We start from the raw sequence: 14550 nt of genomic DNA on the forward strand, positions 1-14550 counted from the left end.
CTTTTCAAAGTGGGGACTATTGTGAAGCTGGTGATTATGATGCAAATTCGGTCTTTTCATTTCTGGGCTACGCACAAAGACCAATTACCATATATACAAGAGCCAGGGTCTGCCTTCTTTCACCGTGTTCGCTCGAGCGTGGGCCGAGAATAATAGCTGAAAAGCGTGCTGAGGATCTCAATTTTTACGCCGGCTCCATCCACATCCCGGCGCAAAGGGGTTAACCATTTTTTGGGGGTAATTTGCCGAGTCTTGTTCATTTAGTAGAATTCCAAGAAAATTCTTGAAAAGGACAGAACAAAAATTCCCAAACACGGCAACGTACATAAAACTTTGAGTGAATTTATACCAGTACAGTTCTCTGCACTTTCCTTTATAAAAGAGTGCATGTCCTTGATGAGAATGTTTACAGATGTGTTGTTTATTGTTCCTGTCAAGCCTTGAGGGAGACGCATTCTTCGTGGATTAAAAAATTCATTCTTTTTTTTTTTTTCTAATGGAGAATTGAGAGACAGAAATGAGAATGTGATCGGAGAAAGAAAAGGAGAGTGGCAGAACCAAAAGGACATCACGGATGACAAACTATTGGACCAATAAGCCCCCCCCGGCCCCGCAACTTGCTGCATCCTGTCATTTTCGTAGCATGAGGATGCCATTGATTGTCCTGTCCCGCTGTCCCCTCAGGGTTGCGTGGTTGGCGAGGCAAGAGCAAAGAGGCAATGAGTCGCATAGCTTGAGGAGATCCGTAGGGACCACATCTTGCTTGGCTATTCCGTCTGGTGGCAATCGGCTGGCGTGCTGTGGTGCGTGTAGGGCACGGCATGATGAGTAGAGTGCATTCAGATGGTTCAGTTGGCTGTTCTCAGTGGGGTTGGATTCAGCTTTATGTGTAGGAAGTGTGTAAGTTTATCATTATTGATTGATCAGTTCCCTTTTGATCACTGTTTTGATCAATCAAATAGCTGAGTTTTTAACACCAATTTGTACGTGTACTGGCACGTCAAGTTCAGGGGTGTGATTTGTCTGGATTTTTGGCTTAAAAATTCTGGATTTTTTCAGAGAGAGATTTAATTATCCATGCTTGGCTAAGGTGTGCGATTTTGCACTTAAAGAAAAAAAGTGCAAGATTCCCATCATCATCATCAGCCACTTTGGAGAGATTCATACCCGGTAGATGTACCTTGTTGGCTGTGTGTGAAACCCTACATTTTGAACCCTTCGTAAATTCCTCTCCATCTCCTCCCACCTCCAACCTCCACAGGTTTAATCAACAGTAATAAGGGAGCAAGTGGCCCATCTTGAGACCATCAAGAGGAAATGTTTTCACTGAACCATGCGCGTCATCCTCTTGTACATCGCAACTAAGTAGTTCCGTCCTTGTGTTCATCATACATGAAAGTGATGAGTTTTCCTATAATGATATTGTAAAAAATGACATTACATGTATATGTACAGTGATATATGACCAAAGAAAGAAAAATGACAAAATTTGTAAACTTCGGGTTTTTTTTGTGCACAAATCAATGCAACATTGAGGTTTTCTCCCTAAAACAGCATTACCGGTTTTGTAATGTAGAAGTTGGCATTAATATAATGAAACAAAAAAAAAAAGAACTCTATAGGATATACATGTATGTTTTAAAATAGCAAAACAAGACTTGAAAATAGGATTTAAAAATAAGGTTAATTCAAACACAAATTTGCATTTTCAGCTGTAGCGGTTTGAAAAAAAAATGCATCGCTTAGACACTTAATAAGTTGTGTGTAAGAGCTCTTGGCAGTTCTGAGTGTTTTCTTGCAAATGTTAAAAGTAATTCAACAGGCTTTATGCTTGTACTTACAGTATTTCTCATCTCTGCATTAAAACTGTGCTTAATTTCCATGCCAACTGGTTCCCTCAGGCTCATTAGTAAGGTTTCAACGTACATTCAGAAGACTTTTTTATGAAAAACAAAATTCTGTCATTTATGTTTAATACATGGCCCGAAAATTTTTTTTCCCACGAAGAAAATATATTCCTGCCATCTGCAAGCAGCTGAATTTGCTGGTATATGATTACTTCAAGTGTATCCTCACTGTCATAAGATCATTGGCAGTTCTTTGTGTGCCAAAATGCTGCATATTGGTTCGGGTGAAATCTCGCTAGCAGGAGTGGGGAGATTGCCCCGCATCGGCATCACCTGTGGATATAGCTACACCGGCTATTGATTGGCCCCAGCCACCTGTCTGTGTGATGGGACAATCAACATCAACAATGCACAGTCTCTCCCTTTCCTCGACTTTGTCAATTTACCCTGCGTACATGTACATAAAGCGTACGTGCGGCGGGACGGTGTAAACTTGCCTACATGTGTCCACCCTTGAAGCTGTGTTTGATTTACTTACGTATATGTGTATGCGAAAGGAAAGTCGCTTGAATAGCAGACTGGGGGGCTTTTTTGCAGTTTTGAAAGTTTTGCGTGTCCGTGTGAACTTTTCCTTGTATTAGGCAATTTACGTGTACGTGTTTTTGCAGCTTTGCCCAAGCTCAAACAACTGTCGCTCTGAGCTCATATTGTGAATCTCTCAGACTGTACGTCTCACAAAACTTGGAAAATGAAATATTTTTAATTGTGCACCTGTAATGCAAGCAGAAAGCTTCTCTTATGCTTTGATCACCTCTCAAGTCGTAAGCTACTCCGGGAACAAGTTTTTTTTCCCATGTGTAAAACTGAATGAATAATGCTCAGTGAAGTGTTCTTTTGTTTTTGTCCCGACGGCCTGCCATCCTTTCATGGTGGGCAAAAATATGAATGTGACATGAGCAGAAATTCTACATATAAGCTGCATTAGTAAAGATTCAGTGGATGATACTTTAAAACTTGAAGTACATGTATAGGCCCCCATTGATACATGTAGCCTTCATCATTTTTTTACATGAACATTCCAAACTTGTCTGCTTCTGTTCCTCTGTTGATTCAGCCTCTTTTATTTGTTCCCGATTCCATTCCCTCAAACCACTTTGATTTCCCTTTATTCCCGCTGTCTTTTCTGACCTGCTTTAAAAAAAATTTTTTTTTAATATATTTTATTGTGTACCCCTCCCTCCAGGCTTGTTAGTCCTCTCTAACTTCCTGTGTTCGTCTACCCGCTTGGGAGGGGATAACTTTAACGTCATACAGTGTTGAATGTCACTGCGCCAAGACAATGTAATAAATTCACTAAATGTTGTCTGAGCGTGGGGGGGGCGTCTGCAGCTGTAAATATATCCCCAAGTGTGCTGATGATTAGAGCAAACACCCTCAAGTCAATTTGCTCCCTGGACCCAGCGCTCTGTCCTCCTTCATATATAAGACTGTATATCAGTTTCATATAAGTAGTTGTTTACCGTACAAGGGAAGGAGTGGGGGTGGTTTAGGCAGAGAGAAATATGAAGAACTGGGCTTTTAATTACTTTAAACATTTGATGGATTTATTTCATAAATGGGCACTAGGCTTTTCCTGGCGAAGTGGACAGGCGTGCGATTGCATATTAAAGCTTCAGCTGCAGTCGCTGCCGACAGATGATTGCTTCTCCCCATTCTGATGAATAGCGTGTTGCAGGAGACCTGTGTGAGCCGCGGGCTCGGCTAACCCCCCCCCATTCCTTGCCCTCCACTCCTTCATTAGTAATGGCCAGGCCAGCCTGCAATGCTCAGAAGAATTTTTTTTAAACAGGCATGCTCTACAGTGTGGGCATGACACTTGTGCATTCAGACTAACGACCACTTGGGGAGATGTGAGCGTGAAGCTTAAGCACCCGTCAGCGGGTAACCCAATTCGCTGGGATTTAGCAAACTGGTCCGTTCCCTCTGGAGTGGAGGACCCGGGGAATAGAATTTGCGAGCTCGGATAATAAGGGATTGTGTCGTTAGGTAAGGAGATCCACCCTAATTGGTGTCATTAGAGGCGGGCACTCAGCGAGCAGTCCCAACGTGAAAGGAATTATGGGATATACCCATCCTGTTGGCTCCACGGAAATACATGCTAGTGGCGATAGGAGAGGGGAGAACGGTGAAATCTCCAATTGGTTTTGTTGCCGGGTTGCGTCATTTACGTGAATGGTAGCACTTTAAGAGTAGTGGCAGTCTGTTTGCCTATAGGGAATGCATCATCGTTAACCTTCTAGCCTCTATTATGATGTCTTACCAGGGCTGGAGCGAACAGACGCCTCACGACAGCTATCCATCAACACCCTCGCCAGTGTGGGGGGGGGGAGAGGGTGTTAAATCATTTCTCTCCCGCAAAGCATCAACAAGAATTTCTTCTATCTACACAAATATTTTGATTTGTGTAAATGCAAAAGGTTGTGCAGACGTCAGACTGTGGCACTTGGCCCAACATGCTCTCTAAGCTGACATTTAAATGCATGTTTACGTTTTTAAAAAGATGTTGAACCAATTTATTTATTCTTGAAACTGTCCTCCCTTGTCTCCTACTGCACATGCACTTCTTGGCGCACTTTCTCCTTCTTTTCTTTCGAAGGAAATGGACCGTGACTCTGGAGATGTAGATGTCATTCTTAACAGAATTTGGCGTTTGCTGCTTTCTCTCATCTTTCTTGCTAGAGCCATTGCCAGTGCAAATTTCCCCAAGCATGTGCATTGCCATTGAGCACAAAGAGTTCACAGTGCTTGGAAAAAAATCTCTCAAATTCATTCCTTTATGTGGTCTCGATAATACCAATTGAGTTCTGTCTAGTGTTTCACAAGATTTCCTACATGTACAGCTCATTAATACATTGGAGAGATTTGAACCCCAAATGTTATGATGAGACATCACAACAGTGGATTGAAAAAGGTCAACCCCCCCCAAAATAAAAATAGTAGATTTTCAAAGGTGAACCAGAAGTTTGAGTATGTTTTCCCAAGTTAGTCAAGATTCTCCTTAAACGCAAAGGTGGACAGTGTGAATGGTACTATTTCCACAGTAAGAGCAATGCGATTTATTCATCGTTTCCGTCTTTCTCTTTCCATCCCTGAGTGCATATTTCTTGCCGACTTTTGTCGTTATCCCTCCTCCTGACCCGCCTTCCTTTCCCTCCCATCTCCTACCGGAATTGATTTTGTGCCAGAGAGCCGCTTGACGTGCCGTCCGGAGCGGACAGTGGCGCGCGCTCTTGACATGCCTTGACAGATTGCTCACGTGTCGCTGTTTGCTCGCATTCCGTCTCTGCCTTTCTGCTCTCTCGCAGGGAAAAATTATTCAGGCATTGTGGATTTGTGTGTTTCTTTCTCCTTTTTTTTTTGTTTCCAGGAAGCTGATTTCTTGGAGTGGATCGGCTCTGAATTGTAAATTTGAATCATTAATGATGCGGAGCGATTGCTGCATGAGTGCAGTAGGGCCAAACACCTCGATATCCGCTCACCTCGTTCTTTCTCCCCCCCCCACCTTTTGGTACATTTGTAAATGTTAGGAAGAGCCTTCATTGTGCCTACATTAACCCCAAAAGAACTGGGCTTGTTTTTAACCATCTTGCAGCCGGGGGTGGCGGGATGGAGTCTGCCCCCAAGAACATGGCTATCTCACTCCTAATCTTTCTGAAACGTTGCATGCATGTAAAGGCATTCATTATCAACGTCAGGTGTAGAGTTTGGGTTTTTGTTGTCATTTGTCCGCCTGCTTGCATTGAGTACCTCAGAGGAAAACTATACATTTGGCTGACTCGTCTCAGTATGTCCGATATTCACAAATCTGACATCAGAAAGACTGTAAGACATAACTGAAATGAACTACGAAAGGCTGAGCCGGTGGTAAGAAAAATGTACTGCCACAGTATATGAGATGCAAACTCTTTAAGGGTTTATACTGTGGTCAAACTGCTTTTTAGACGCTGACGCAACTTTATCTTCAAATGTGTGACCTTATTTAACGTGCATAAACTTGACAGAGGTCTGTTGTGACCGGTACTGGTACAATTATTTGCTTAAAATGTGTGGCTGAAATAAGCTCAAATTGCAGTCAGAAATTTTCCATTTGCTGAGTTTCATTGTGTACTACGCAAAAAAGCGATGAGTGGGATCTACAGGTAGTTCCTTCTTTTTTTGTTTGTCTTGATGGTGTTCTCAATGGAAAAGAAATTAAAAGAATGTTTCAAAACATGAAATATTTAATATTTATTTAATACCAATTCCTTGTCTTGTTTAACCGTATTTCCATGAATATTGACAAAATGTGTTTTACATTTCCACTAAAAGAAAACTCTCTCCCTGTGTTATCTTTTAATCTTGAAGTGAGCCACGCTTTTAAAAGAAATCCCCACTCTGTCATCCAGGGCTTCATGTTTCAACCCGGTGCATTTTATGGTGCAATTTCTGGGTGGGACCCGCTTTGCCCCAGCAGTGTTTACATACCCTTCCATTTGAGATTTATGAACTTAAATTGTGTTGCCATTGCAACCTGAACCCTTGGGTGAAGAATTCTTTCTTCTCTTCTTTTCGGACAAGTGTGCTTGGAGTCAACTTACGGACCGGGTACAAAAGCATTTTGAGCCATTGGTCATATTCGGGTCATTTAGAAGAGTGAGCATAAATTCACATTCGTTCAGTAACACTGCCGAGTTAATGCCTTCCCCGGGCCTGGCTTTACCCCAAGGATTATGATCATGATCGTGGATGGCCATTTAGTGCTATGGTATCTCGCACCCTGATCCACCAAAAGTGACTTAACTTGTTCCCCCCAGGCTTGTGAGGATGTGTGACCTGACGCAATTGAGTTTGAGGGGAGCGGAGCGAGTTACCAGCAGGACAGGTTTTTTTTTTAAAAGTGTAGCTGCAATGAATTTTTCATACATACAGTTTTTTTTCCCAACTTTTTGTGTTCTTCTTCAAGGTAAAAATTGATTTTTTTGCCTTCCTATTTGGTTAAATGCATTGAACAGTGCAGGCTTTTAAACAATTGAAATTATCCATGCTTTCCCGGACAGCTGAAGGCGCTATTGCTGTGAAGTCGTCCTGGGAAGACATGGTGCAGCGTATACAATGTACATGTTGGTACATGTACATGTATTTCTGTTCAAATTGTGAGTCCAGAATTTACTAACTGAAAACTTTTCTGAATGAGGAATTGATGTTTTCTAATTGGTATGCACATAAACAACAATGAATCGGCAAAGAAGAGAATACTGAGTCCAGGAGAATCTACAAAAAATACAGGACTTTCTTGTGCACAAACCAATGTAACATTCAGGCTTCTTCCAGAGATGATCACAGTTTGGATCATGAATATGGAAATATATCATTAGCATAAATACCAGACTGTATGTAGGAGCATTGTTTTTGGATACCACCGTTGTACTCTGGCTACGTGCGTGTTTTCACACATGTACATGTATGTTGTACAAGTACTAATATGGACCAGTACATGTAGCTCTCATTGGGCATATTCCACTGTACATGTGTAGTAGAAGAACGACCTCCAGATTGCAGATAGGTGTACATGTTTGGTGTAGACCACTCTTATTTTGCCTACAACTTGTAGGGTGGCCAAAGTTTGCAGAAGTGTCAATTTGGGTTGTTTTTTTTGTTTCACCTCAAATTTGTCCAAATTCGTCCCATTGAACCTAACCCCCCTAGGGTGTACATGTATGCAAAAGTGCATTGAAATTCAAGGATTTGGGACTGTTAGGGTTAATTTTCAAATTGGGTTGTATTTTCATGTGGTATCTAGTAGTGCGTGTATTATTATCCGGTGTTCTGATAGAGCTGTGAGGGATTGTTAACACTTGTGAATTATTCCTTGCTTTTGTTCCAACAGCCAGCCATCGTTTTAGCAGCCACTTGGGGGAAAAACACTACTCTGACATCACACGAGCAGACCCTATGCATGTACATATACAAGAGAAAGAGGGATTTGTCATTTGATAGATTGTCTACAGTTGATTGACAAGAATGACCATTTCTTGTTCAGCAGTACCTTTTTACAATCTTTGTAATACCGTCTCTTCTCTTATTTTCTTTTCATTTCGTAGGTTGTATGTGATGCTGTATCAAGCAATCAAGAAAAGAGACTATCCCTGGTGGGAAGACATGTGAGTGAATGGGATTTCTTTCCTTCCTTGGGTCTCCTGTGGTTAATGCAAGAAAAAGATCTGAGATCTAGAATAACAGCTAGAATGTTTGCTATTCAGTTAGTATTTATCATATAGTGATAATTTATTCATTTATAAAGCACAAATTTCATAGGGATGTTCAAATGCAGTGTACATGTACCAGGAAGACATTAAACATGGTCCAGCCAATGGCACGTAAGAGTGGCTCAGGCAGCCGCCAAATGACCCACATCCACCCACATCTGTAGAGAGGAGACAGTAGTAAGAGACGGTTTCCTTTGCAGAGGTGGGAGGAAAACCCCAGAGAAGAAATTTCTGGGTAAAACCCACGGAGTCAGGTAGGGACTGAAAACTGAATCCACATGCAGACTGAGTGGTAATCAAAACCCTGGGCTGCACAGGTGAAAGGCGAGGAAAGAACCACAAGTACATGTACTCTACTTTGTCAATCTGACTCCCGTAGTTTTGTCACAGAGCCATGTGGGTTCTATGAGAGTGGCAACAGCAACATTTCAAGACAGGGAGAAACATTCAACCACTTAAGACATGTCTTTTCCAGTCGTCTCGTTTAAACCTTGTTCATATGTACAAAAGTAAATGTACTGTTTGTGAGTGCATTTGTTTGTGCAAAATTTTTTGTAATGAATTGTTGAGAAGCTGAAACGGGTCAACCTTCTGCCGATTTTTGCGTCAGCTATTTACATCGTATGAACTATATACTTATGCATTTATATGAAAATACCAAGGTAGGCGGCGGCGGCCTCTGTAAAGTGTTGGCTAAATTAAACCACCCTTAGCGTGGCAAGTGGTTTGCGATGACACCATGTTGCTTGAAAGATTGATCTCTTTGTGAACATTGTCGTCATTGAACAGTCCTTCGTCAGGAGACTGAACATTGTAAATGTGTTTAAAAATGTTTGATGAAATCCTTGGGTGCAGTCTTGGTTTTGCCCAGAGCAACCAGCGTTCACCAGGAGCAAGAAAAACAGAATTGGAACTTACAGCTGAACTGTGACATTCCGATACTGGCGCTCGCTGCGTATTTGTTGCCATGAAATGCATGAAAAGTGCTAAACTGGACAGTCGAGGGCTGAAGCGTCACTGTGAAATTGGGCCCAGAAGGCATAGGACAATGAGTATACTTACATGTACAAGCATTTTGTAGAGCGAGACACTCCGAGTCATTGGGATGGCAGTTACCCTCATCTTAATACCAGTTTTGAGTTCTATCCGTATCTCCGCTGCATCGATTCTCGGCGACTTGTTCAAACATCAGCATGCCCGCTCATTGTTTGTCATGTAAGCCAATCAGGGAAGAGCCCTAAGAAAATAACCTTTAACCTGTTACGTGTATGCAAATTAGGTTGACTTCGGCTGGCTTGGAGTTTGCTCTGGATTGAGTTCCTGAACCTAATGGACGGCTGCACAAAGTCTTGTCATATTCTGTTGTTTTTGTACCACTCATCACCAGCAGATTTATGAGAACGAAAGCTACACACATGTACATGTGCATGTGGGTTAAAGAAAGGTAATAAAATGTGGAAACACCCGATGAAGGCACACATGTGCAAATCTTGATAGGTGTTCCATTGGCTTTGACGTACATCGACTTGTTTTCAAATGAAATTGGCTGATGGAGAAGTCTTGGCCCCTGCCAAGGAAGAGTAAACAAAAAAAGGTTAAATTAGCAGAAATGACACTACTTCGTACATAGAGTATGTTAACCTAAATTTTTTCCACTGAGAATTATGAGGATGACGTCTGTAGTTCTTGTTATTTACATGTTGGCTGTGTTGTAGTATGAGTTGAAAGTGAATGATAAAAACAACCCCCCCCCCAAAAAAAACAGACGAACATGTAGGAATGGTGATTGGTTGTTTAAGATAGGGGAGGGGACATATTTCACAGAATATACAGACTTGAGATGGAAACCAGTAGAAATGTAATATCTCATCAGAGCATGGATCTGATTCCAAGGAAATGATAGTTTTGGTATGTTTTCCTGTTGATAAATCCTGTGACTGAGCTGACTGAAATTGAAGGAAATCTTCACTGTGTAATTTGCAGTCAACTCATGAAGCTGTCTGTACTTGTCACCACTGTAAAGAAGAAACCAATTCTCCAGTGATTATGTACGTGTACACAAACCAGACGTTTTAATTATGGAAAGTATTGCTGTTGCTGATGAGATTTGCTTGAAGTTACCGTGCCATTCCTAGCACACAAAAAGTGCACATGATACACATTCATAACTGCTACGAGGCCCAAATGCAAAGAAGAAAAGAGGAGAGAGGGGGAAAAAATTAGCCAGTTGCTGAACCACCTGCAAGCCGCTGGGTACCAGACCCACAGTCCCTGGTTCTAATTACCAGCTTAGATCAAACACATTTCCATCAGATTCCTCCCCCCAGGTGCCTTGCGGCGGAATTCGGCATTCAGAAATATGACCAGCTCTCCAGAAGATGATCGTTATCCACTTTTTGGATTCTTCTTTTTCAGTAAATGTTATAATGTCCTTATGTTCATCTTTACAAGGGCAGAGGGCTGCAGATTGTTTGCTGTCTGTCATTACAGCTGCGTCTGTCAGCTGTTGATGAGGGGCCGAGGAATGATGAGGAATTTGAGAATGAGAGGGATAGAAAAAAAGGTTCCGAAGAGGCAAATGAAGGGGCCTGTGAGACAGAGCTAGAGCTAGGGGCCGCTGAAATATGGGACAAATTAATCAGCTCGGCTCCAAGGGGACAAACCGTTCCTTCCCTCCCCTCCCGATTTTGGCCAAGTTCCCAGCCGCGCTGCTCCCTAACCATGAGATTAATGCCTCTGTGGAGGGATTCCGGCAGTGAGCGTGCATAACCCCTGATTGAACAGATCTCGAACACCGGTCTTGTTCTTGCAGTCAAAGCCTGACGTGGTTCATTTCGAGGGTCCCTTGTTCTGCAATGACATGAGCCGTTGTGGCCATGACCAAGTGAAACAAATTCTGCGTCCACAGTTCAGTCTTTTGAAAGTATGATTATTCAAAACCTTCGTGAATTCCAAAACAGTCTTTCTGAAAACAAATTTACTACAACTTGTGATCAGTTAGTTGCTGACAAGAGTGATATAAAACTCTTAAAAAAAATAATCAAAAATCAAATATCTTGTTCATTCCAGAGAGTGTAGCATGGCAGCGTCATGCAGTGCAGATTCTACTGAAATTGTACCATAACAAAACACTGCACCCCTTTCTTCTGGTCTTTGATAGTAACAATTTTTTGGGCAAGTGCGTGACCATGTGGTAGACGGGTATCCAGTTCCATTCAGAGCTCACTCTGACATGTGTCCAAAGCCTCAGCTGAGGTCCCAATAATATGATACAGTAGTGCTGTACGTACATGTACAACTCTGGCCCAACTTCCACTTCGGTATCTACTCTTTCTGTACATGTGTATTTCAGTGTTCTCTTCCCTCGCCCGGTTTTGAAAAAGTGCAACCTTTGCTTTCCTGATCCTCACATAGACAATCATATTTTGTGATCGAACTCAAACAATCAGTAAATTAGCAGTCACCCGTCAACTGGCTGTGAATGTCAGAAAGCAGTTACAGGTCAAATCAGGTAAAGGCCAGTTTGCTGATGTGCTTGTGATTTTCAAGGATAGTGGGCGAATTGGACAATGTGAAGCGGTGGCAGCACGCTCAGTCTCCAGTCTTGTTGAATTGTCTTCATTTTTTGTGTGGAAATGGGCTTTCACTGCCGAGGCTCACCAGCCATCACAGATCCCATTCCACCTCCTTCATCTCGGAGGTACTAATGGAAATACAAAGCCGATGACCCCAAAGAATTCCACCAGTGACCCATAAAAGACACCAACTCTCCCTCCTGTACAGCCAGGGTGCTGAGTGTGTCCCCGTTGGAGCCTTGAATGCAATCATGAAGGGCTAATGACTTGATTGACCCACCAGCATCACCACTGCCAGATTGGCACACGTGTGCTGATGGCTTTCCCAAACAATTGCAAGCTGTCACCTGATGCGTAGGTTTGGTTTGCATTCAAGAATGGTAGGCAGCACCTGCTTGCAGAGTTCAGAGCTCCATGCTTTCATGCACACTCGCGTAAGTGCATTGACATTGTCGGCCATGTGCTGGCACATGTTTGGACTTGTAGATGGTATTTCCCCATCCTTTTCTTTGTAATTTGTCGTTGAGCTCTCTTCAGAATGTTTCTAACTTTGTTGACACAACCATTTTTGTTATTTGGCCATCGTTTGGTTTGTCTCCACGGAGGGAAGTAGAGAGACAGAAAATGTAGTCATAATTCAATTTTTTGGGTGGATGGGTGCTTGGCATGTTTGCCTTTCCCTCGATTTGAACGGAAAGGACCCCTTAATGGTCCTCGTGTATGTGCACGCGTCAACTCAACTTGTGTCAGCCTTCCAACTGTTTCCTGGAGCAAACCAGATTTCTTTTCTTAAAACAAGCCCTTCATGCAAATGAAGGAGGACAGGATTGCTTTGAGCTGCTCCCAGGAAATATTTATAAACGTTGGCTAGAGTCCTGAGCAGTAGGCAGGAAAAGAAAAATGTATGGAGCACTGCATTGCAGAAATGTATGTACATGTAAGTGGCTGCAAATAATGCATTCAGGTGTGACTCTGGGTGCGCCTGAGGAGACGCCTAGTGGAACCCTGCACAGAGAATCATGCTACTTCATAGCGGATGAAATGTTTTCTCATGTAAAGAAAGAGAAGAAGAAATGTTAAATGAATCATTACAGAACCGTACATGCAGAAATGGTCTTAAATTTCCACAAAGCTACAGTTTGTAACCAACGTTAATATTTCATAAGTTTGCTCATGGAAAATTCAATGGTCACATTCTCTTCTCTAACAGATGGGTCTGCCTGTTTATGTGACGGCAACAGACCATTGAACTAGTTACAATGCCTGCAAAGATAATGGGGTGGGGCTCAAGGGCAGATCTGGGGGGGGGCAATATAACAATAATAATATGGGCTATCACCACCCCCATTCCTCAAAAAAGGAGCCAAAAATGCAACAAATATATTTTCAAGGCATTTCTTCGCTTTATTTCATATCCCTTCCCGAAGTTTGTAAAAAGCCCTTTAATGTAGCCTCAACCCCCTCTCCCCACCAGAAAAAGCTCATAAAAGGTTAAATGTACCAGTACTTGAAAACATTTCCAATTGTTGGCCCCCCCAAATTTAGCCCCCTGAGAATTTGGTTATGGATCCCGCCTTGGTGTGGCAGGGCTGGGCAGAGACCATTGCCCGTGATTTCTGCTCAGTATTACACAGCAAAAAAAAAATATTGCACAGTTTCTACATCTTCAGCAAGAACCCCCCCCAAAAAAAAGCTGCAAAGAAATAGAGAGAATGAAACAGATTTGTTTCTTCTTTGTTCACCATGCAGCCGTGACATTTGAGGCAGCCATACCAAAGTGTCCTTGATTATCCCTGCTACTCTACTTCACCGAGGGAAAAGGGGGGGGGTTAGGACCAAAAAAATGAAAGCAGTTTCCAAAATGGTCCACATTGTGGGCTGGTGGCAGGAAAAAATGCAAACTCATTTTGCCGGCATTGATCCAGTGCACTAATGGAAAATTCATTGCATTAACCCCACTCTGAAAGAGCCTCGGGCCCAGGACAAGAAAAGAAAAATGCCCCAGCTCCACTGGAATCTCCAGCTTTTAACCGGGGATAATGCCGGTCTTTGTTTTTTAGCCAGAGTTCACCGAGGTCTTTATTAGGCTGAGTGGAAAAGTGACATCTGAAATCTGGCATGTGTGTTCTCCAGAGGGAGACTCTGTGTTCTGTCCCTTGCCGTTTTGTTTTAGTAAACACAGATGAATTCAACTCCAAAGACACAGAATCATTTTGGTTAGTGCCCCCCCCCTGATTAAAATTCAAAGTGGAGTTTGCAGTTGTCTGGGATTCCTGTCTGCCTATAATTTTTGTACCAGCTGAATGACATTAATGATGTTTGCTTGGTTGGAGTCAGATGCGACACTCGTTGACAACAGTTTGAAGCAAAATACGCTCTCATCAGTGTTCAAAGTAGCATTTGTATGTGTCATGTAAACAGTGCTTTTTTTAATGAGGATTTACACGATTTAAGTATCAAAACTGCATCAAGAAATAAAAGATCCAGTTCAGAAGGGTTCCATATTTCATACATCTCTTACTCCCTCTACTCTCTCCCCCCAAGAAAGAACAAAAAATACTGGCAAGTTTCCAAAGTAGCCATGATCATAAATGTCATTCTTTTTCCTTTCCAATGGAGATCCATCCCTTTGTTATGCTCCCTCGTGGATATTAATTTGCGGCAATTTATGAGAGTTTGGCATTTGCGAAACGAACATTCTACATTATCATGGCACGTCAAAAATGCTTCTCAGGGGCTATCGCCCGGCCTGTTCATAATTGGACGTCCCACGAAATAATTAACCACTATTTTCTGGCCCCCTCACCCCAACACTTTTGCCAA

General features: G+C 42.4%; 1 protein-coding gene across 15 annotated transcripts in view; it reads left to right on the forward strand.

Annotated features, from left to right (window-relative positions):
• Positions 1–14550, forward strand: part of LOC110976225 (cGMP-dependent 3',5'-cyclic phosphodiesterase-like) — a 131456-nt gene that overhangs the window by 65330 nt on the left and 51576 nt on the right. For 14 of the 15 annotated variants that reach the window (XM_087133854.1, XM_087133850.1, XM_087133852.1 and 11 more), the window contains one exon: positions 7988–8047. In XM_087133854.1, the coding sequence (XP_086989980.1) occupies positions 7988–8047 (60 nt within the window). Of the gene's footprint in view, positions 1–3776; positions 3894–7987; positions 8048–14550 lie in introns of those variants that run through there. The other variant, XM_087133857.1, reaches the window with a different exon arrangement.

Source organism: Acanthaster planci, linkage group LG02, assembly GCF_054643075.1.
Source record: "Acanthaster planci isolate LZ-2023a linkage group LG02, COTS_SCS, whole genome shotgun sequence".
NCBI lineage: Eukaryota > Metazoa > Echinodermata > Asteroidea > Valvatida > Acanthasteridae > Acanthaster > Acanthaster planci.